This window comes from Myripristis murdjan, chromosome 3 (assembly GCF_902150065.1).
Source record: "Myripristis murdjan chromosome 3, fMyrMur1.1, whole genome shotgun sequence".
Taxonomy (NCBI): domain Eukaryota; kingdom Metazoa; phylum Chordata; class Actinopteri; order Holocentriformes; family Holocentridae; genus Myripristis; species Myripristis murdjan.
Window position 1 is genome coordinate 7,869,653 of NC_043982.1, and position 22,582 is coordinate 7,892,234.

General features: G+C 42.0%; 2 protein-coding genes and 1 long non-coding RNA gene across 6 annotated transcripts in view; 1 reads left to right on the plus strand and 2 right to left on the minus strand.

Moving 5' to 3' along the window:
• Positions 1–126: 126 nt before the first annotated feature.
• On the minus strand, positions 127–7,897 carry kars1 (lysyl-tRNA synthetase 1). 2 transcript variants are annotated; one of them, XM_030078128.1, is made up of 15 exons: positions 7,794–7,855; positions 6,833–7,000; positions 6,385–6,529; positions 6,098–6,263; positions 5,892–5,985; positions 5,577–5,763; positions 4,596–4,721; positions 4,278–4,397; positions 3,748–3,910; positions 2,748–2,921; positions 2,527–2,612; positions 2,342–2,427; positions 1,869–1,995; positions 1,290–1,433; positions 127–842 (listed from the first exon to the last, which is right to left on the minus strand). In XM_030078128.1, the coding sequence occupies exons 2-15, from the start codon at positions 6,970–6,972 to the stop codon at positions 768–770; spliced, it is 1,833 nt and encodes a 610-aa protein (XP_029933988.1). In that variant the 5' UTR covers positions 6,973–7,000; positions 7,794–7,855; the 3' UTR covers positions 127–767. The 2 variants fall into 2 exon arrangements, with proteins under 2 accessions (XP_029933988.1, XP_029933995.1); XM_030078135.1 differs by lacking the exon at positions 6,833–7,000 and having other exon boundaries at positions 7,794–7,897.
• Positions 2,527–22,424, plus strand: LOC115378029 (uncharacterized). Its single transcript, XR_003930095.1, has 3 exons — positions 2,527–2,631; positions 6,701–6,707; positions 22,414–22,424. It is a non-coding gene; the product is annotated as an uncharacterized LOC115378029 (long non-coding RNA).
• Positions 9,564–22,582, minus strand: part of nfat5b (nuclear factor of activated T cells 5b) — a 45,610-nt gene continuing 32,591 nt past the window's right edge. For 2 of the 3 annotated variants that reach the window (XM_030078098.1, XM_030078116.1), the window contains exons 7-14: positions 21,174–21,308; positions 21,030–21,082; positions 20,290–20,422; positions 19,013–19,087; positions 17,659–17,762; positions 15,308–17,171; positions 14,181–14,430; positions 9,564–13,995 (exon numbers count right to left, since the gene is read on the minus strand). In XM_030078098.1, coding sequence (XP_029933958.1) covers positions 14,192–14,430; positions 15,308–17,171; positions 17,659–17,762; positions 19,013–19,087; positions 20,290–20,422; positions 21,030–21,082; positions 21,174–21,308 — 2,603 coding nt within the window. In that variant the 3' untranslated portion in view covers positions 9,564–13,995; positions 14,181–14,191. The remainder of the gene's footprint in view (positions 13,996–14,180; positions 14,431–15,307; positions 17,172–17,658; positions 17,763–19,012; positions 19,088–20,289; positions 20,423–21,029; positions 21,083–21,173; positions 21,309–22,582) is intronic. The other variant, XM_030078107.1, reaches the window with a different exon arrangement.

The window sequence follows — 22,582 nt, forward strand, 5'->3', positions numbered from 1 at the left end:
TTATTTTCCTTTGTCATGCAACTCTTGAAGCCTTTACAAACATTTAATTCATCAGCTGTTTATCCCACTGTGTGTGTGTGTAACATGGAGACACATATGGCACACACATTAAAAAAAAAAAAAAACGTCATTTTTAATCTTTATTCTTATGTTCCCATGTTTAAAGTTCTTGGCAGAGTAACATTGCATTTCTGCACTCCATGTTGAAACTTCTCATACAATGAATACAATCAGGCCTGGGAAAAATAATTGAATACGTTTGGAATACTTAGAACGTTAGGTGTGCTCGACTTTTGTGAATTTTGAGAGTGATGCATCTTTTTCTGAAATTTTTTGTCTGTGTGCTGAGAATCAAGCACGCCTAAACGAGCTCAAATATTAGAAAGCATATTCAAAAGGTATTTTATCCAGGTCTACACAGAACAGTGAAACACACATGAATTCCTGATCAAGTACCCTCCATTCACTGTGTGGATGAGATTGTGGGTTAAAATGTCCCCCGGCACTCAACTGAGGAGGACACAGAAAATATGATCACAAGAGCATAAGAAATACAAAGAGTATTCATCATTGGTTATCATTCAGCCATGTAATTCTTAGAAAAGTTCCCTTAACGTGGTGGACTGCAAGGATCAAACCTTACTAACAGGCTGACGGGACAGGACATAAAACCAGCAAAGTCCACCGACAGCCACAGTGGGGGCAGGGCCAACTCCATGTTGACTCCTGGAGAGATCTGTCGGCGGGCGAGGCCGGAGGTCAGGCTGTTAGACAGAGGTGCCCTCTGTGGGTGCAGATGTCTTATTGTCATCAGGCTTCATGGCGGGGAAGAGCAGCACCTCCTGTGAAACAACATAATCATCAGCTGAGCGGACAACTTTTCTATCTGTCAGGGTGGAGCTTCTACTTCATTTTGGAGCACCATGTTGACTGCATGCCACCCATGTTTTTCCTCACAATTATGAACTGAACCAACCCGAAAAAAACCTTGTCTCTCAAACAAGCCTCTCCTCCACAATCTTCAAATCTGTACTGCAGTCCATTAAAATCTGACGACACGACAACACCAGAAGCTGTCGTGACACGGTGTTCAGGAAGATGTGCTCTCCTCAAACACAATACATTGGAATACAAGCTGTGCATTGCTAATGTATTAGAGGCCACGTACTTTATGATGAAATGCGCATGAGCTTTCTACACAAAATGCATACAGGCCTGCTAATAAAATTAATACATTTGCATGAGAGAACTTTCCAAAAACCTGGATGCACTTTTGATGGCAGCTTTACCTTGATGTTGTTGGAGTCTGTGAGGAACATGGTGAGACGATCGATGCCCATACCCCAGCCGGCTGTTGGTGGCAGACCGTATTCGAGTGCTGTGCAGAAGGTCTCATCAACGAACATGGCCTCATCATCACCCTCAGCTTTGGCCTGAAACCAAACAGTTTAATTTATGAGGGTTCAACCTAAATGATCAGCGTGCATCGTCAGTCACCGAGATACCGATTAGAGATGTTATATATATTTAAAAATTAGTTAAGCTCATGAGGCCATAAATTAGCAAATATATCCATGTCAACATATTCTTTGCAAATCAAGCAGTACTCATGAGCTCCAGCAGTTTCTCCTTATTAATATGTAAATGTACAGCCAAGTGCCCCCTTGTCTAACTAGATCACCTTCACTATGGGGGGATTATTTTAGCGAATGTGTGAAGTTTCTGTCATGTACTATTCACAACAGTTCACAATAGGATGTGTGCACACAGACATATAGACCGCCACCACCATAACCACATGACGTCCCTCACCATGTGTCATCATGAGGGCGCCACATAATAACACGTAGAGAAGAAGTGACACAGACCTTGGCCTGCTGCTCAAACAGCTCCCTCTGTCTGATTGGATCATTCAGCTCAGTGTAGGCGTTGCAGACCTCCTTCTTCATCACAAAGAGCTCAAAACGCTCTGTTAGGCCTTTCTGCGATCTGTGCCTGTAACAAGCAAGGAGGTTCAGTGTTGACATGGAGATCAGCATCACCTCAGGTCCAAGTGAAAATACAGCTTCAATTCAAGAGCTCTGGGTAACTTTATACAACACTTTGTCTGTGAGTTTGTTTGCTGATGCAGTTGACTCTATATACATGTTTATGACCAACAGGCAGGCGTGCAGGCCAGGAAACCCAACAGTGACTTCACATAGCACATATTTTGATGTTCAAGCAGGAAGCCTTTACTAGTACTGTATTGGCTAATAGTAGCAATACTTCATTTTAAGTGCAAAGTAGCTGTGTAGGAGCTTTCTGATGGATAATTAAAGTGAAATCAAGCGTTCCTCACCATTTTGCTAAGGGGCTCATGATTTGAGGGTGATCACAGATGAACGTGGGGTTGATACAAGTGACTTCAAGGAAATCACCCACCAACTGCAAGAAAGTAAACTGATGAGTAGTGACCTCAAAATGAAATCTAAATAACTTAGGAACAGACTGCAAAACACATCAGATGGCTCCTCAGCAGAGTACCTTGTCGAGGAGGCGGGCAGTGGTTCTGGGTGCAGGACACTCCACTCCTCTCTGGGCACACAGGTCATCAAAGAATTTACGTGTCTCTGATGAGGAACAGGAATCGTGAATGGGACAACAACCAGCAACTCGTTTTAGAATTGCAAGCCACTGCATTCCACTTCATCGCACATCTCACAAAATATTCACATGTATACCTATATATTATTATAGCTTCGTACCGTCGCTGTTGTAAGTTTCCGGAGATGGGAATTTGACGCCCATTTCCTTCTCCAGGTCGTGTGTCATGCTGACTCTTCTGAAAGGTGGAGTGAAGTCAATCTCATAGGCCTGTCCCTCTGGACCGTCAGGGTGATACGTCACCTTGTACCCTCCAGTGATGTGTTTCACCATTCCTGAAGAGGGCGAGAGACAGAGCCGCTGAGTTCAAGAGTCAGAATTAGACAATTATTACCCTCTCATTTGTTCATTACATGCTAATACAGTGCATCCCAGGAGTAAGCCTGTACCACCAGTAAGGACTCGAATCATCAAGTGCTAGACACACTTTGACATAATGAAAAGATGACAATCTGAATAGCAGATGAATTTGGGCAATGACATCCCACAAGCCCTCAGTGCATACTGGGTGGTGGGGCAGGGCTATATACTGGTTATGTAGCTAGTATGTTGTTATTTTTGTTCAGATAGCCATGTAGTTATGCCGCTGGTTGTTACACACCATTGCTGCTATTTAGATATGGATCAGTGTTTGTCTCAATCAGATAACCATCACATACCACAAACTGAATGCTGAGGTTGAAGTGAATGTGATTCAGCTCGGTTGCTTTTTATTAGGCTGCTGAAGTACACTTCAGCATAGAGTAGGATAGAGTGGAGGGTAAACTCAGTCTACCAACCTGTCTGTCTATGAAATAGTGTAACCAACTTAAACCACATTAAGTCACAAAGTAACATCCTTATCAAAAATTATTTCAACTTCATTGCGCTGTTTCATAAATGGCAATTCCCCCCCAGACATCTGACAGCAAGTCACTTTGTAGTTTCCAAGATTTTACAAATAGATCACTCATCTTGGATAGACGTTCCTAAGTTAGATTAATAAGTCTCTATTCAGTCTACGGAGACTTACAATTGAATTTTTAAACAAATTCCACTTCAACACAGCACAATACAAATCAAACCGATGGTGTCAACTACTCATGGACTGTCTTCACTTACCTGAGAGGAGTTTCTCTGTGATTTCCATCAGGTCGTTGTAATCTGCATACGCCATGTAGAACTCACAGGTGGTGAACTCTGGATTATGAGTCATATCGATGCCCTCGTTCCTGAACTGACGCCCGATCTCATACACTCTGTCTATCCCACCAACCACAAGCATCTGGGGATGAAACATCATGATACACGCTAAACTAAAAGTATGTATTCATCACTCTGAAGCCCAAATAACACAGCAATTGGTCAGCTTTAATTTGAGAGTATTTTCAGAAGACATTAACCACAGTCTTTTCATAAACACCTGTTCTATAGCTGCTGTTTTGATTTGCTCTAGATGCTCTCAAATCAAACTTACAATCACTTTACAGTTACATCCAACTAATAATAAATAAATCCCTGTGACATCAGTTTAAATGTCCATGGAACTACCTGTAAGTGATTACAGATATTTTAAATGTAACCACAGTCTAAAATATTCATTTCAATGCTGATCTTTGACTACTGAGTTACTAATCTAAGAGGCACATTACCTTGTGGTAGAGCTCAGGAGCGATTCTCATGAAGAGGTTCATGTCTAGCTCATTGTGGTAAGTAACAAATGGACGGGCCACGGCTCCACCAGGAATAACGTTCATCATTGGTGTCTCGATCTTAATAGACAACACAAGTTTCAGCGTGCAACACATGTACAGAACAGGAGGAACAGTGTCCTTAAATAAAATGTTTCCTCATAAATAAATAAAAAAAACAAATATGTGTAAACAGGCATTTAACACAACCTATTGCCTATACTGTTTATTTTGCCAGTTTTGTTATGTCTGAATGCCACACTGACCCCTAATTCTTACCTCCAAAAATCCCAGCTGGTCCAGGAAGCTGCGCAGGTAGGTGATAATTTTGGAGCGTGTTATAAACTTCTGCCTCACGTAGTCGTTGAGAATAAGATCCAAGTAGCGCTGACGGAATCGTGTCTCCTTTGGAGGGAAGAAGAGACAACAGTGAGGAACAGCTGAGGCATCACTTAGGGGGAGTCACGATTTTGATTTTAACTCGAAACTCATATGAACCTACATGTGCACCAATACAGACGGCTCTGTGATAGGCCAATGATACTGGCCGGCCAATCGGCTCCAAATAATCTGTTCATAACTGACATGTTTTTAATCAATAATTAAGATCATGTCAATTACAGCACTTTGAGAAAATCTTAAAACTCCTTTGACCTTTTCCAGATTTTGTAACATTGCAGGCTGAATTAAAAATGGAATTAACAGAGATTTTTAATCAACAGTTTATGCAAAACACTAAAATGTACCTGTGAGAAACAAAGCCATTGCCTGAGTTATCACAGTGTATTTCTGCTGTATGTTTGTCCAGTTGTGTGTGTGTGTGTGTTTTTTTTTTTTCCCCAGTTTTTTTCCAGTTTGCAAAACTATTTGCTTTTCAAGGGTGACACAGAATGGAATTTCTGTTTCTGATTATTAAGCCTGATAAAGCCTGAACTGCATCTGAGGTGACTTCCTGGTGCTGTTGTGGCAGCAGAGGAATGACAACAGTTCAGACCCTTTCAACTTAAAGTTACACATTAAAAATGGTAAGGTGAATGAAATCTTTGTAATAAAAAAAACAAAAAAACAAAAAAACACTTTGCATTAGACTTCACTTTTTAAGGCCATGTCCACTAAACTGGGTAAATTCAAAAACTCACCTTTTTTTCTTCATTTTATCCTTCCATCCCCACTAAACTAACATTTTCCATCAACTAAAACCAAGAAAATGAATGCAGCAAATGGAAGAGTGTGTATGGATTTTTTCTTGCTGGACATTACCTTATCTTTGAGGCCAAAATGGAGGTGGGGCAGCATGTGCAAGCAAGGCGACAGCAGTGTCATCTCTATGGGAACAATGCTCAGCTCCCCCTTTTTTGTCTTTCCTGGGTTGCCACGGACACCGATGATGTCCCCGCGCCGCAGCTTGTTGTTGATGGCCACAAAGTCATCCTCAGACTTGTAGCTCCTGAGAGGGATGCAGGGAAACATTGAAATGAAAACAATAACTTCACTGTAAAAATATTACCTTTCAGAAAACAAAAAGCAGCTTGAGTCCACCAAGTGTGTATATCTTTCAGACGCATCACTCTGTACCTTGAGTTTGCCATAACTTGCAGCTTGACGCCTTCCCCTCGCAGGTCATAGAAAAGCAGCTTGGCACCAGAGGCCCTCTTAGCATGGACGCGGCCTATTAATAAAGTTAAAGCACGTCTGTTCGTCAGAAATGACTGCTGAATCACACACACACTCACTACAGTTGCTTAATTTAAATACTAAAAATAGAAAAATCGTCTGAGTACCTGACAGATTGAGAACAACATCTGTTAGCTGGTCTCCAGGCTGTAGATGGCTGTATTTTTCAATGAACTCTGTGAGTGACATATCTACATGATATTTATGTGGGTAAGGGTCCTCTGCTGTGCCCTTCAGCCCTTGGATGGCTTGGGTGCGGATCTTGAAGTATTGCTGCAATATAAAACACACGAGAAGTTATTACAGAGCCTCAAAAGCTTATACAGACAGCAGTTTGGGAAAACCGACGCCTGGATGAGTGAAGCGTAAGGGTACGGGTATTCAAAAAGCTCACGTTGGGGTCAAGCGTCTCCTCATCCGCCCCGTAGGCATTCTGCGCTCCTTGGTCATTGGGTTCCTTCTTCTTCTCCACAGTCTCTTTGACTTTGGCTTCTTTCTCAGCAGCCTTCTTCTCAGCTTTCATTCGCCTCTTCAGCTCACTAAAGAGAAACAAAGAAGAAATGTGGAGGCACAGATTAGACCGCTTGGCTGTCCGTGCTGCAACTGCACCACAAACCATGGAGAAGTTCATATTGTTCAACTGCACACAATTAGATGATTTTCCACATAACCTGGATCTTCTTCTATTGAGCTGATGTAGGAAACAGAAGACTGACAGTGTGTTTGCACTACTAACAACACTACAACGCAACAACCATGCAAGTGAGACGGAGAAGGGACCACATTTGTTACGATGACAAAAGGTTGGTTGTTTTTCTCATTGGAATGGAAAAGCCACCAACCTTTTGTCACCTCTCCAGCGGTGCCCGTAAATTAGGGCTGGGACTGCGGCTGTACAGGGGGGCGCAAATTTTAACCACTGTCCCCTGAGCCCAAAGGCTTGGCACAGCTGGTGCCTGGCTGCCCTGACCAGACACAGCATGCTGAGCTACAGCAGTCAGTGGCCAGACCTGAGGAGACACACATATATACAGACAAACTGGACACAAACACCAGAGGCTGCTTTTTGGCCCAGGAGACATAAACACAGCTTAGAAAACACTACATTTCTGCTGCCCTGATAGTGACACATGACAGGAGAACCAGTCAGTACAAAGGAGAAGTCATACCTAGTATTTTTTTTTTTTTTTTTTTTTTAAATGGTATCATACCTTCACGTTTCATTTTCAGCTAGCTAGTTTCATTACGTGGGTGTCGAAAAAACGAAAGGCAGAATGCACGAGAGAAAACATCTGATACCGCTTTAATATTTAGTTTATTTCTTACTGTGATACATTAAGTAGGTAAAATATACACCACCGAAGGTCGCCGTTAGAGGAAATTAGCACCTTACCACTTAGCTAGGTTATATTTAACATACAGGGGAATGAAACTACACACGGTTAATCGGTGGCGGACATTTCTACAACAGCATTGTGGGTCTTGTAGTTTTATTAGCCGACAACATAGAAACAAAGTCTATGCTAGCAGGCGCTACCGTCCGGTTCAAAACTACAATTACCACACAACGTACACAGTGTATCGACCCGAACTGACTGCTGGGATATGTAGTCCTGAGGTACACCGGCCCATATGGGGGTTTCGCTTCACTATCATGCTTTCACCTGATGTAATACTGTGCAACATTACGTAAGAAGCGTAAATGCGCAATAGCTGGTGTGCGTGTACAGCCTTTACGAGAACTATAATGTACAGAACTGGATAAATAAACTACAGCGGAGAAGTGAAGTGAAACAAGCTCACTTTTTGCTGAGTTTCTCTCCGTCCACCGCTGTCACGTCAGCCATCTTCTTGACACTGCGCGCAGAAAGACCGACGCATGCGCAATGTAAAGTGGCGAGGACTCGATGGTGCGTTCCAGTACCTGTCGGAAACTGGTAAAACAGGGCATTTTCTCAACTGAACAGCTCGCCAATTTGAGGCAGACAGACAGACCGATTACCTTCGTTTTCACTAAAAATAGCACCGGACAGACTGAACTCCCTCTTTCAGCCGAGCTATCCTTGACAATGTCTAACTTTCAAATTTCTGTCTTTCTTCATGAGGCTTATTTGATTTAGGGAAAACGGTGTAATGTTTAAGGTCCTAGTAACGACCTGCAGTTACACAGTTATCCTCTCGCCCTACTAGTCCCATGGACATCCACTTTGTAGGGTGTAGCAGCAACGTGAAATTATCCATAATTAATACAGTTGGTTTGTTTACTTTTCATTTATGTATTTATTTGTGTATTTATTTGTGGAGAGACTCTGAAGATGAGCCAACTGGATCAGCAGCTTCTATGATAGTCTGTAAATATGTGACACACCCCACTTAGTCATAAATAACTGATGGAGCAACATGACATGAGTTGAACAAGAGCTGCACATCAGGCTGTCATCTGGGAATTTCATAGTCTCCTTCAGTGTTGACATAGAGAAAAAGGTGTTGATGGCTGCATATTAAGGTCTACCCAACCCACTGGGCCAAACTGTCTAACCTCCTACTCTTTATGGCCAGTGTAAAGAAAGAAAAGGGTTCTGACATCAATAAAGATTGTGAATATTACTGCTACTGCACAGTGAGAGCAGCACAGACGAGTTGAAAGCCCCAGAATAAACTCACACCACTCTGGAGGACCAAACTCCACAAAAACAAGAGACAGTCTCATGCCAAAAGCCAAAAAGCCATGTGGGGACATCAGGGTGTGTCATCATGGACCTGATCCAATGAAAACCACCTGTGATTGGAGGTGCCAACATAACAGGCCTGTCCCACAAACACACACTCACGTTTTTCCCAGACTACTTTTCCCCTATGTGCTTTCCCAAAGTTGCATAAGGGCTCATTGCATCACCCTGTGAAGCCTGAGGTTTTTGTTTTTAATTTCCTTTCGGTGCTGCCTACTCAGATTTTGTCTTATGCTTTCCCAATGAAATTGTTTGCTTTGAGAGACTCTGTGGTGACAACGATGACTTCATTTAACTGACAGGACTTGTGTTGCTCACTGTTCACTGTAAATCCTCTGAATCAGGGTGAAAAACTCCCATATCTGTTGCTTTTGGCACGTAGGTTTCTCCCCTTTGCAGCCACTTTGTCATATTAACACGTAGGGCTAACAGTTATCAAATCAATGCTCATCATTATCGTCAGATGTTCAATATCCTCAAATGTTAACATAATTAAAGCTCAGAGGCTTAGGAGCATGTTTTTTTTGTTGTTTGTTTTGTTTTTAATACAGATAGCAGCAAGTTTACAGAAATATAACTGCAAGAGCATGGAAATGCCCCAACAAAAGCCCAAAATACATGAGTTCTTTTTTTTTTTTTTTTTTCCCAAGGGTGATCATCTGACAGTTGTTCACATGGTTAGAAACATAAACTTTCCCCTTGCCGTTTCCAGGACCTTAAAAAGGCCAACAGGTTTACTAGCAGAGTGGTTCACTCGCACTGGGGGGAAGGAACGTTCAAGATCCGGGAACGGGGCTTGGATATGAGGCAAATGAATAAGAATAGACTCGACAACAAACATTCATCTGGCTTGTATTGACGTTTATTGGCCTGGATGACAAGTGACGTGTGAAACATTTGGAGTCCTGGTGACGTAGAGAGAGAGGCCCTGAGAGAAATCACAAAGATCAGGAACCACCACGCTAGTAAACAGTTTAACCAATGTAGAACGCAAGGCTCAATATAAAACCCAAGCAAGACAGGATAAGAAGTCTGTGACAAAACAACTATAATAGTGACCCTTGTCTCACAAAAATGTTACAAAAAGTAGCCCATGTCTGGGATGGTTGTTTAGATACAGTGAAATCTGCATTTTTCTTAACTGAAAAAAAAAAAAAAAAAGAAGAATAAAATCAATCTCAGGCGGCACACAAAGCATCAGAAAAACTAGCGACATAAATAATTGATAGAATTAGAATATCTATTTTGGTTTCTCCTTTAAAGTGAAAAACGGGAGAGGCTATATAGAAAAATATATATTCAAAAAGTAACAGATCTACATTTATATTAGCTGCATAGCAGTTTCAGGAAACAAAAAAAAATCGTCTGCATCTACGTAATACGACATAAATGCAATGGATACTTCAGTACAAACAAGTTAGATGCAAGACAGAAATTGCACAACACTACATTTATCTGGTCACTGTTGCAGAGCGGCTCAAGCACACTCAGTCTGATATGGCTTGCAACGTTTCTCTAGTTACTGAGGGACAGTCGGCGCTGGCTGGGGGGACCGGCGGTCAAATCAAAACAGGCAACAATGGTACAAACATAAATCTGGTCTCTACTAGAAAAGTTCCTCAAGGCACATGAATCTACCAATGGTCGACACTTCTAAAAGAAATCAGACAGAGGACTCACAGCTCTAAACGATCATTTGGAGGTCTTCCGTGAACTCGGGTTGCACTTTGCCTTTGTGACATTTGTAGGCAACATCTGAACGTCCGGTAGTCCCTTCTCTTGACGACAATGACGGGTTGGAACGAAAAGGAATAAAAGTAAGAACGATGCTAATGACGCAGCTCGCTCTGCTGCTAGAAAAAGTTTGATTGTGTTGCATTGTGGGGAAAGATCCCTCTTTTGGATAGACTCAGCAGCTGAGTCACAATTCACCATGTTAGATATTGTTGCTCTCCAATTACACTGTACAGCAGGAACATAGTGGGAACACTCCAAGGGGAAACACCTCACTTGTGTTACAAAAACAACACAAAAACAGCTAATAATAATTAAAAAAAACAAAACAAAACTGAACTTAGGTGAAATTTATTTACAGCTAAACTGTAAATGTATATACAGTATACTTGTACATAAATGAATCAAAGTAATTGGTCCTATTTTGGAGGATTTTTTTTTTTTTTTTATTCTGACAATAAAAACTTTTTTTTTTTTTGTCATTGGTGTTTTGCCCTAACTGTTATCCGTTTGGTCAAGAGGTTGAAAAAGGTCGTTGTGACAATGTTTGCAATGAAATCAATATTCAGCCTTGGAAAAAAAACACATGATATGTATGCTAATGTAGAGTGTTAATACAGCTAAACCTGTCCAGAATCACAAAAGGGAAAAACTGCGCTCAGGAATGAATGTTTTTCAGAGTGAACATCGCACTTTTCAGTCCCATTCAAATTGCATGGCCAGTTACAGTTTGAGGAGGCGGCAGGGGAGGGAGAAATCACATTGCTGGTACATTTAGATCAATTTGAACACAAGTACGGTTATGGGATGCAATTTAGATAATACCAAACACACAAATAAATTAGATATGCTCCTCTGAAAAGAGATACAGGTATTACACCGATAAAAAAATATGATAAAGTATTTGTAAATCTGATAATAAAAACAAAATCATAAATACTCATGTCTCTATTGGAAACAGAAGTTCTACTATTTCACACATTGAAGAAAGCCAATCACAGATAGCTCTTTTCTCCATAGAAAGGTTGCCTTCAAGAGTAGGGTCCCTTTAAAAACAACAACAAAAAACAAAACAAAACAAAACAAAACAAAACAAAACAAAACAAAACAAAACAAAACAAAACAAAACAAAACAAAACAAAACAAAAAAATAAAAAAAAAATAAAAGAACTCTGCTCGAGCTCTGGTGCAGTCAATAACAGACACACCATCGCCTCCGCAAATCACATTGCCAAACAGATTTTACATCATCTCCATCATAACACACTCCGTGTTGTGTAAAGTATACAAAATGTAATGGGGTTCAGAAGCATTTCTAACATACAGTACATATACAACAGCTGAACTATTCTCGCCATCTTCAGAGACCAGCCCCTTGTTCATGCAATACTTAGACTGAGATTAAACATGACACATTTATGATTCCTTTCCATCAAAATACTAACAAATAACAGGAAAAAAAAAAAAGTTTGGCAGCAAGATATGCATAATGATGATAGAAACTTTGAAACATCTACGTTTTGGAGGCAAAAAACAAACAAACAAAAAACCAGATCCAGTCATTCATGCTACCTTCTCCTTGCCCTATGACAAGTCAGAAAGAACATTTAGGAAAATAACGTGTGAGCCATAAAACTGGCCTGTCATCAGGATGAAAGTTAAACAAGCCTTGAGTCAAATTCGGGTCCTGAGATGACCAACAGTGGCCAACTATAGGCAAGAACATCGATTCTGTCGAACTTGAACTGGCTGCAAGACGGGGCTCTTTTCCTGCACATGCACACCAACCCGGATGAGATAAAACCCAATGACTGAGCTGCTGCTTCTCCATAACATGGCGACATTCACTAAATCCATCACATTGATAAAATTGGAGGAAAGGCTCCAGCTGGTCTACGAATACTATTCCAGTTTACGCGTGCCTGACGCAGTATCATGCCATGAAAAATGGCACTAAAACACATAACTACCTACCCTCAGTGACAAAAACAATAATATACACTCTACGCATGTGCACAGGACATGCATACAGAATGGTTATCATATAGGTGTGCGTGAACCTACATCAAAGAACACAAAGATTTAAGTTTGATGCCAACTAAAATTACATGATGTAAAGGCTGATTTTTTTTCCTCTTGTTCCACATTTGCCCTCATTCGCCCAGCTTTCTATGCTGGCTTTCAGGAAGAAATATACATTATGTTCAAGGTATGTAGATTTATTTTTTGGGAATGGGTAGTAGTAGCAGGATGGCTGGCAATGAGATGTGCTGCCAAAATAATCAAGCAACACTTTAACACTTGGGTGTAGGTAATCTGGGGGCGGATTTAAAGGAATATGCCAACGTTTTGAGCGAAATACCCTTTTTCCGACTCACTCAGGCTGAGACAAGATGTTGGATACCATTTTCACCTCTGTATGTCCAGAGGTTCAGTTCCTATGGGTAGCATTTCATGTTAGCTTAGCATAAAGACTTGAAGTCTATAGGAGTCATTAGCCTAGCTCCGTTACAGTGAAAAAATAACATTGCATTGTCTAAATAAGAAAGCTAAAGTATAATTTTTCACTGTAACGGAGCTAGGCTAATGACTCCTATAGACTTCAAGTCTTTATGCTAAGCTAACATGAAATGCTACCCACTGAAAGTGAGCCACTGGCTGTACAAAGGTGAAAATAAGTTGGATAAGTTGGAAAAGGGATATTTTGCTGAAAATGAGCATTCCTTTAAAGTGAATGAATCCAGTAGACATTTTTGTGACCCTTTGCATCACTAGCTGAGTGTTGCTATGCGACCAGAAATTAGTGAAAAACAGTTTCTGATCCGTGTGCTGTGCACCTCCTAGCTCCTTATGTTTCATAATGTGTTAAAAAAATGCGACTTTTTCCACTGTAAACAATGAGGAACAGGCAACTGTTAAATAAACAACACCACTGGTGGGACTGTACCCTTTTATGAGTAACTGGTCACAAAGAAGAGCATTGTAAAGTGCTGAATGGAAAAATGTAAAAAATATATTCTTTGCCAGTATAGTTTATATTTCTACCATCTAACGTTCCTAAAATAGTCAACTCTTCGTAAGGTATAAAAGGAGAATGTGTTCAAAGCAATAGCAAACTAACACAGTCTGGTTTTGGAGAATACAGAATGATATGCTGCTTTGTACTGACATCTTTGCTAAAACCATGTTGCAAAGTGCTACTTGTGCACTGTGGAGATGGCTAAATATATGATATAGAGATGTTTCATTCACAGCTCGAGGTGACGTTCTTCATTATGATGGTCACACCGACAGCTGCTGGGGGACAACACATATATTATTACAGGTACTGACAAACACACACACAAAAAGAGTTTTCCCAATCGAATCCCCAGGTCCTTGTCTGGATATCCGCTTGTCCAGTAAATAACGGTTGGCATCCTTGCCACTCAGGAGTATCTTCATGAAGGCTTCTCTTTGAGAAGGGATTAGCTCACCAAGGACAGCAGCACATTAGTTCAGTTCAACTTTCACTGCTCTTTCCTTGTCAGTCTTCAATGGTCCTAAAGGAGACCAATTCATGTGTTAGCATGGCATGAAAACACTCAGAATGACTCAAACTTTGCAGGGCTACCACACAAAACTGATAATTTGAGACATAAGCTACACTTAATTATCGACGGCATTTTGACTATTTTGAAATTATTCAATATATAATCAATAAAATAAGTGCCAGGTGTGCATGAACCTGTTTGAAGGTTAGTAGGAACGAGTTAAGTTGCTGCTGGGCTCCTGTAAGCTAACCAACAGGTCATCAATCTTCTCCATGTTCTGAGAGGCAGTCATGCTGTTCTGCAGACTTCCACTTTCTGACAAAGACTGATTGAGAAGGGACTGGATGTGAGCGTCGCTCTCCCTCTGGTTCTGGCCAGACTGACTGATAGCTATGATCTGATCCGACAGCGTGGTTCCAGGAGTGTTTATCAGCTGCCCACACTCTGCAAGACAGAAAAGGTTAGTCAAAATATGGCTACAAATCTTACAAAAGCTCATCTGTTATGTCATGATAGAGGGTACAAACTGGATAGACAATTTATATTGCATTTCTCGTACTATTTTGTTGATGTCGATGTTGTAATTTTGGGGCCCAGGGAAGGCCATGTAGGTCTATGCATTAGTCTATATGTCTGACTATTCAACACTTCACTCCATGGTAACATATCAGAAAAACCTACTGGGCAGATTGCCATGAAATTTGGTGAGCATGTTCATAACCCACACAGGACGAATCCTGTCTACTGTGGTTACATCATAGTTACATCACTAAAGCACATTTCAGATTTCAGTAAAAACAATGTCTCTGAATGTAAGCTGCCTCTATTTGACATGTGTCTATGATTGAAAAGGATGTCTGCATAGGCGTTGTCTGCCTGCCCATGAATCTCAACCTCGTGTCACGTCTGTGCAAAGTCACACACAGTGATTGGCTGATCATAGGGGCGTATCGTAATTCCAACAACACTGACATCAACACACAAGTATAAAAGCCTCCACACAGACGCTGCTATGGCCATTACATTTGACTATAAAATGCGCATTAGAACTAGAACGGCATTTAATAAGGGAAAAAAAACAAATCGACCATCTAAAACTGAAGCGATAACTGTCTGGTCTTCTTTGTAGACTCAGTGGTTTATAACAATGCTAAACAAATATTCAAGGAGAAATCAGGCACTATTGTGGCATGCTGCAGCTGCGCCGGAAACGCTGTCTGAATCGCCAAGGCCTGTTTCTCTCACAATGCTTATGTGTGTGAGGCTGGATTATCTCTTTAGAATTACCAAAACCACACTACAATTTCCCTCAGTTCCTCACCGTTGGGAATCCCAAAGAGGAAGAGGCCAGGTTGCTGTGGCTGGCTGGGCTGACTGATGGTCCCACTGACAGCGGTCTGAAACAGGGTCCCTGGCTGCTGCACAGGGGAAGAGGTGGTGGTCTGGAGGCCTGCCACCCCGTTCTGCGTGGTAAAGATGGCTGTCTGGGGAAGGTCCTGTGCAGCCATTCCTCCCTGTAAGGAGGCCATGTTAGACTGAGGCATGAAGAGGCCCACGGGCTGCTCCTGCCCATTGTTTGAGCTGCGGCCCAGCTGCATGGGCTGCTGCTCCTCAAACAGAACTTGCTGACGAGGCTCCGCGGGGTTCCCTAAGGCCATGGGCTCGGAGCGATCCTGCTGGCTGACTGTCACTACGCCGGCTTGGGAAAAGAGCAGAGAGGGGTTCTGGGGCTCTGGAGAGGTCAGACTGCTGCTGCTCAATGGAGGCATCTGGGCCTGGCTGCTGAACAGGAGACCGGAGGGCTGCTCCTGGTTGGACATGGGACTGCTGCGGAACAGGAGGCTAGCCTGCTGCTGTTGCTGCTGGCTTGGATTAAGGCTGTTTGCAGATGGATGTGGTGAGATGTTTTGAAAAAGGGAGGCTTGTTGTGGTGGCTGCGTGTGGGGCTGACTTTGGGAGGACTGCTGCTGTTCCATGGGAGTGCGCTGCTGAATGGGGGAGAGCTGGGTCTGGGCCTGAAACACTGACTGTGGCTCAGGGGCAGAGGTCTGCAGTGCGCTGAGGAAGGCCAGCTGCTGCTGCTGCTGTTGCTGCTGCTGCTGCTGCTGAGTATTGCCAGCTGTGAGCTGAGATGGCACGGAGCTCTGGGAGAGGAAAAGTGTGGGGGTTGAGGGCTGCTGCTCCGGGGAGAGACTCGATCCGCTCAGTACTGTCAGGGTGTTTTGGAAGAGAGCAGCCTGGACTTGCTCTTGAGTGTGAGAGGCTTTCTGAGTATGAAACAAAGCCCCCTGTGGATCTTGTGCCTCAGCCAAAGAGTTGGGATTGTGGAAAAGCGGTGGGGAAGGATGTGAGGGTGTCTGCTGGAGGAAGTTGGTCTGAATGGAGAGAAGTTCATTAGCCTGCTGAAACAGAGCCGCTTGTTGCTGCTGCTGTTTTTGCTGTTGCTGCTGCTGCTGCTGCTGGGCCTGCTGGAAGAGGGCCCCCTGGTTTGACACAACGCTTTGCGGCGAACCCTGCTGTTCTGCGTTCTCTCCTTGGGAAGTGCCCTGGAACATGCTGCACTGCATTGGGATTTGCGACTGAAACAACTGCTGCTGTAGGTTCTCCAAAGCCTGCTGTTGTTGCTGCTGTTGAATTTGTTGTTGTTGAATTTGTTGCTGCTGCTGCTGTTGTTGTTGAATTTGTTGTTTTTGGATCTGCTGTTGGTGCTGGATGTGTTGTTGACATTGCTGTTGCTTGGCAATTGAGTTGTCAGACTGTAGGGCCAAGTTGCAGAACCCCTTGGCCTGAAGCTGTCGCACCGCCTCCTCCAACTGGGCCACTTCATCTGGGGGGAAAAGAGGCAGCTGGTGCTGCTGGGAGGCAGGTTCTCCGCACAACCTGCCCACAGCCCCAGAACCACTGCCTGGCCTCTCCTGCACCAGGCCCTCTCTGGGCTCCAGGAGGAACTGCCGAGAGCCTTGCGGGAGCAGAGAGTCTGCAGGCCCAGGGAAGGAGCCGGTGGCAGCAATGTCTTGCTTCTGGATCGTGCTTAGAGGCTCCGCGTTGGAAAAGACCGGAGCCGGGACTTTGTCAGGGTCGCCTGCAGGCTGCGGCAGGTTGTTGGGGAATGGTCTGCTGTTAGTAAGACGGCTGGAAGTCAAGTCCAGGGTCTGTTGGGCTGGACAGATGACATCAGCCGTCTGCTGCAAAACAAAATAAAACAGTTAAGATCTAGGAGAAAAAACAAGGTAAGAGCCAAATAACCAGGGAATCATTTATCTTTACTGCAATTAGCTTGCTTAATTTGCACATAAAATGATGTGAAGTCTTTGTCTTTATAGATTTTTTTTTATTGTGCTAATTAGTGATGTTTTATTAACATTTTATTGCCAGGTTATTGGATTTATCAGCTGAGTTGTGTCCCGATGGTATTTTCTCTGCCAATTTATTATGTATTTTATTATCTTTTATATAATGTGTTTTATTGTGTTGTTATTTTACGTTTTATTGTTAACCCTGGCTGCAAATCACATTTCCTCCACGGGACAATAAAGTATGAACTGAACTGACCTGAAATATTGAATGTTGATATATAGAGTTAACAGTATAAAAAATCACTTCTGGATCAGCTCAAATGTTTTCACTGTGTGAAACAGAGGTGATCAGCAAGGTCAGTGAGCAGTGTGTCACCTTGAATACTCCAGCAGGTTGCAGGTTGCTGGAGACCTCCATTGGAGTGACTTCTTCTCTCTTTACTAGAGACAACATCGCAGGCATCATGGTATTATCTAAAACTGTACAAACAAGACCAAGGAAGTTATTATATTTTTTTTCCAGTTATTCAAACAAAACATGCAATGTACAATGGCAGAGGATCAGATATCATCAGTCTCAAGCAAAGACACAGTGAACTTCTCATGTAATAATGTAGCCCCAAATGATAGATGTAGGACAAATAACAGCCTTCAAATGACCACAATGTTCCATCCATCCCAAACCCGACTCACCCCGCAGCCCAAACCATCCACCACCTTTCCAGCATGCTAAAAGGGGCTGCTCAATAAGCCTTAAGCAAGCAAAGCAAGTTTAAAAGATGACAGCAAATAGTGTTTGTGCTGTGTAAGTCTTGTTCAAATGATCACGCTTTCATCAAACACTGAAATCCTCAAAGCACAAAATATTAAGATCACTTACTAATAATCTCTTAGTCATGAGGCAGCATTAGAAGTGATGTAATATCTCCACTTTACTGTTTATGTGATCACAGTAATGATTCATTAACAATTCAAAAATGTAGATGGTTGTTGAGCATAATAATCAAGACTAAACATCTGCACACAATGGAGGATGTTTGATGACTTTCCTAAGAGGTTGCAATGCAAATCTAACCACATCTGATCAGCGCAGTAGAACATATGCCTACTGGTATGTTCCAGTGTCTGACATTTTTAAACAAGCATCTGTGCTACTTAATTCATCAAGCATTATAATTACTAGTTGCTACCAGAGGGGTAATTAATACATAACCTGTGATATAATGATAAATTAAACTGTCAGTTCAGTTAACAATGTCGTTCTCGCTTCATTAATCACTGTTTAATCACTCAACAGCGTATTAATTAAGTACATAACTATGTACAGTATTTAAACAGTGACAATCAAGCAATAATATAAAGTGTTATCAATCATTTTCTTTAATCAGGAAATAAGCTTAAGTGTCTCCTGAACTCAGACCAAATCTTAACTGTATTGTGAGCCACTCGGTTGGAGCTAATTTTACTGACAAAAGAAAGGCAAAAACAGGAAATAAGTCATAAAGTCATTGCAAGGCTGCCGTCTCCTCTCCAAAACACTCCTGAATGTAGTAACACATTTTAGGTATTCAGTCTTAATAACAGATAAAACTGAATGGGGTGTAAGCCTTCTGTTATTATGAATCTTGTTTTAAATGACAGGGATCATACTTTTATGAATGTTGGACCATCTTAAATCTAGAGCTTAAGTTACAATCAAGAGTGCAGTGTCATGCAGAAAAAAAGAGTACCTTTAATTCGCTCATCATAAGAACAAGCCTTCCCAGGAGACGGGGCCTCTGTCTTCACAGAAATATCAGCTTTTGCTGCAAAAGAACGCATCAACAACTTTTTATCATATGCCAATAAAAATGTACATATCAAAACAAATTCTCCTTTAGGGGTTACAGAATTTAACAAAATGTATATACTTTTCCATCAGGCCAAACAAGCTATGAAAACAAAATGAAAGTTTCTGTTTTATAATGAGGGAGGCTAGCTGGGATGTAAAGGGCATGACGGAGTCTGGTGTCACGCTCACAGGGGATGTGTGATTCTTCTGCTAGATCCTTCAGCACTTCCATTGTTTGTTTGATTTATTTTTACATTCTTTGTTAATCTCATCTTTCAAAGTTAGCACCAAGGACCTTGCAATGAATACAAGTAATGACAGAAGAGGGTGTTCATGCTGTTCCTGAATGGTAATCATCCTCATGAACTGCCTTCTGTCTTCTGAACTGTAGGCGGTGTTGTTGAGCAAGCCTGGCTGTAGTAGGATTACAAAAGCAAAATGCCTTTGCAGGGATGACGGTTCAATTTGGATTACTTATTTGATTATGAATATATTTTTGGATGGTAAAATATGAAAAAGGGATGAACAACTCTAGCACAGTCTTTTCTTTAAAGGTTAAAAGTAAAAAACACATGCGACTGTTCTCTTATCACTTTATTTTACAGTGCCAAAATAGGTCTATTATGCATCAAGCCAGGGAAACCACTGCGGAAGTGAATGATACAGATCTTTTTTGCGGTGTATTTTATATGTTTCTGTTGTGACACAGGAAACCACATGATGGAAGATGCCATGTTTCTGTAAGAAACATTTTTTTTTTCTATTACCAGATACAACTTCTGGATGTTTACATAGACACCTAACAACAAATGTTTGATATTTGTTATGCATTCCCAGAGGTGGGGGTGTGCTGGGACTCGCTGGTTGGGACGCAGTCACCTAGCTGGTGTGGCGACCCTGAAGCAGGCAGGGGTTAAGTGTCCGTGTCAGGGACAGACACTCCTGCTTGGGGGGAGTTAAGCTAGAGTCCTGTGGTTGGTTTACAACCTCACTAACCATTAAACCATCCTGCAGTCCGGCCTTCGTTAAAAGCAAATGATTTAAAACATAATCAGTAAATGATGGCTTAAGTGACCAATAAGTAACATGTGAAATGAGCCTACACTACATTTTTAGACTAGTCTTCATTGTAAAGACAAATTAAAAGATCTTTAATTGAAATATACTGCAACAAACCCAAGTCTGGAGTGTAGGTAAAAGGTTGTACATCATGGGATCTTCCAGCGTTCGTCACCACATAGATTCCCACACACACCGCTGAGGTGATGGCCTGGTTCTGGTATGGAGGAACCTTCACTATCAGATGGTTCTTAGGGAGTGATCGCATAAAAAAAGAGAAATACAATTAGCAAACGTAAATGAATGGTGTGCCTGTTCCTGCTGATTAAATCTGTAACGGGCACAAACATGCCTGTCTGAAGTCTGCAAAGCCAACATGGTGAGCTGATGAGCGGTTAACCAGACAATTAAGGCAAACACAGTCAACATAGACCGACACGGACTCTCAACTACTCAACTAGTAACTTAAACACCAGAACATCTTCAGCTCTGATGAATAAAACATGGGCTGACTGATTTACTGTGTAACACTTATCAGTCCTAGTAAACACCGCAATCACAGTCATTCAGTGAATTCAGCCCCCCTACAAATTAATCATTGGGTCCTTGTTCCCTCAGCAGAGGTTTAAAGTGAAGTGTTGGGACACACTCAGCACAGCCTCTGCAGCTCCGTCTAATTAGGTCAGAACACAATGAGGCCACTCAAAACCTTTGAACCAGCAGCCGTTTAAGATGATTACATCTAAACTCCCATACAAATCTGAACTGGCTGTGTGTATCTAATCACCTCCTTAGCCACTGGCATTAATCGTTTGGGACAAAAGTAACAAAAATAACAACAAAACAATCGAGTTTACCTGGTGAAACAGCTCCATGTCGATTTCAGCCTCCGCCTTCCACGATTTCTCATCTGGTTGCACCAAATTAAAACACCAGTTTAAAAATGGAAACTCTTTACAAATTCTGCAAACGAATGCATTCCACACAGACTGATTGCTTACCCGATACATTCTCCTGAAATATAACTTTGGTGTCTTTGAGAAAGTTCTTGCCAATGATGAAGACCTCTTCTCCGCCCCTCACCGAACAAGTGTGGAGTGACTTCTTCAGGATCTCGGGCACGCCTGCAGGCTGGGCTGTGGACACGGAGGACGCACAGAAAATCACAGTTAACATAGTTTAAATTTAAACACTGAGACAAAGTTTGCATGGAGTGAATTCCAACGAGTCAAAAAGGTACTTCAGCATCTTGCTCAGGGACATTTCACCTGGACACACGGCCGTACATATTGTCCGCCAGGGGGTCATGTGACCTCCCTTTAGCTCTTAGCAAATTCCCCTTGTCACCTCACCTATTCTTGCCTGAACCTTACATACTGTACATTTTTCTCTGGATTTACCTCCGGAAATTCTATTCAAATCAATTTGCACCATTAAATGTTTCTGGAGAAATAACATCAACATCCAAGCAGGCATGAGTGGACCATCTCAGTGTTTCAGAGCCTTACAGACAGCCTCACCATGTTTTTTATGGATGTAACTACTGAAGCCATGTCATTCCAAATTCAATCATTTGTTAACTATTTCAATAAAAGTGGAGGTCTGAACCAGCTGGAGATGTTTCTTTAACCACGCTCATGTATTAAGAGTTTTTTGTGCAAACTGGAGCTCATGTAACAAAGGTACAGTGATTGCAAACTACCCGAATACTGTCCATTTTTCACGGGCCTTCGACATTCCGAATGTTGCTACAAACAAGTCCAGGCTCCTCCTACTCTTCTCTCCTTCTCACAGATTTCACAATCTCCCTCACTGCTTGGCACCGCAGCCACTCACACACCCACACACACACCACAAACACATGCCAAGGGAGATTACAAATTTATATTTTGTCGAAAGATATTTCCCTGGATTGCGCGCTGGCTCTCTGTAAACAATAGAGCCCCATGGACCTGCATTATTTCTTCCTTTCCTTTTTTCTCTCTCTCAAGGCAGCTCTCTGCAATCCACTTGCACAGTTTCTTATGGCCCTAAGCGGTCTTTCCTGTTTATGAAACTGGCCACACCCTTATACCTATTATGAAGGAGCTCTTGAATGTGATGGGTCTCTTTACACATTGTCTCCTAATACTGACATTCAAGACAATGGTCTCCTGACCTGAGGCTAAATTAAACTGTACAAGTAAAAGCTCTGCCTTCAAAGGAAAACAGTTCAACTCACGCTTGCAATTATTAAGAAAGTAGGTTACAGGTAAACTATCTCTTTTGCTCTTTTGAAATGGTTTTGACATGAAACAGTGAAAAGAATTTATACCGTCTCCATGAAGATATGTTTTTAATAGTGCCTGTGCTCTGACACATTTTTTTTTACAGTTCATCTAACATGCCAAGTTATCTGATATCTATTTTC

Excerpts from the sequence above, each read along its gene's own strand:
- kars1 (XM_030078128.1), bottom strand. The coding sequence starts at position 6,972 with ATGCTGTGTCTGGTCAGGGCAGCCAGGCACCAGCTGTGCCAAGCCTTT. Across the intron at positions 1,996-2,341 it reads ATGAGCCCCTTAGCAAAATG|GCACAGATCGCAGAAAGGCC; the intron begins GTGAGGAACGCT and ends TGCTTGTTACAG. Across the intron at positions 843-1,289 it reads CAGACTCCAACAACATCAAG|GAGGTGCTGCTCTTCCCCGC; the intron begins GTAAAGCTGCCA and ends GTTGTTTCACAG.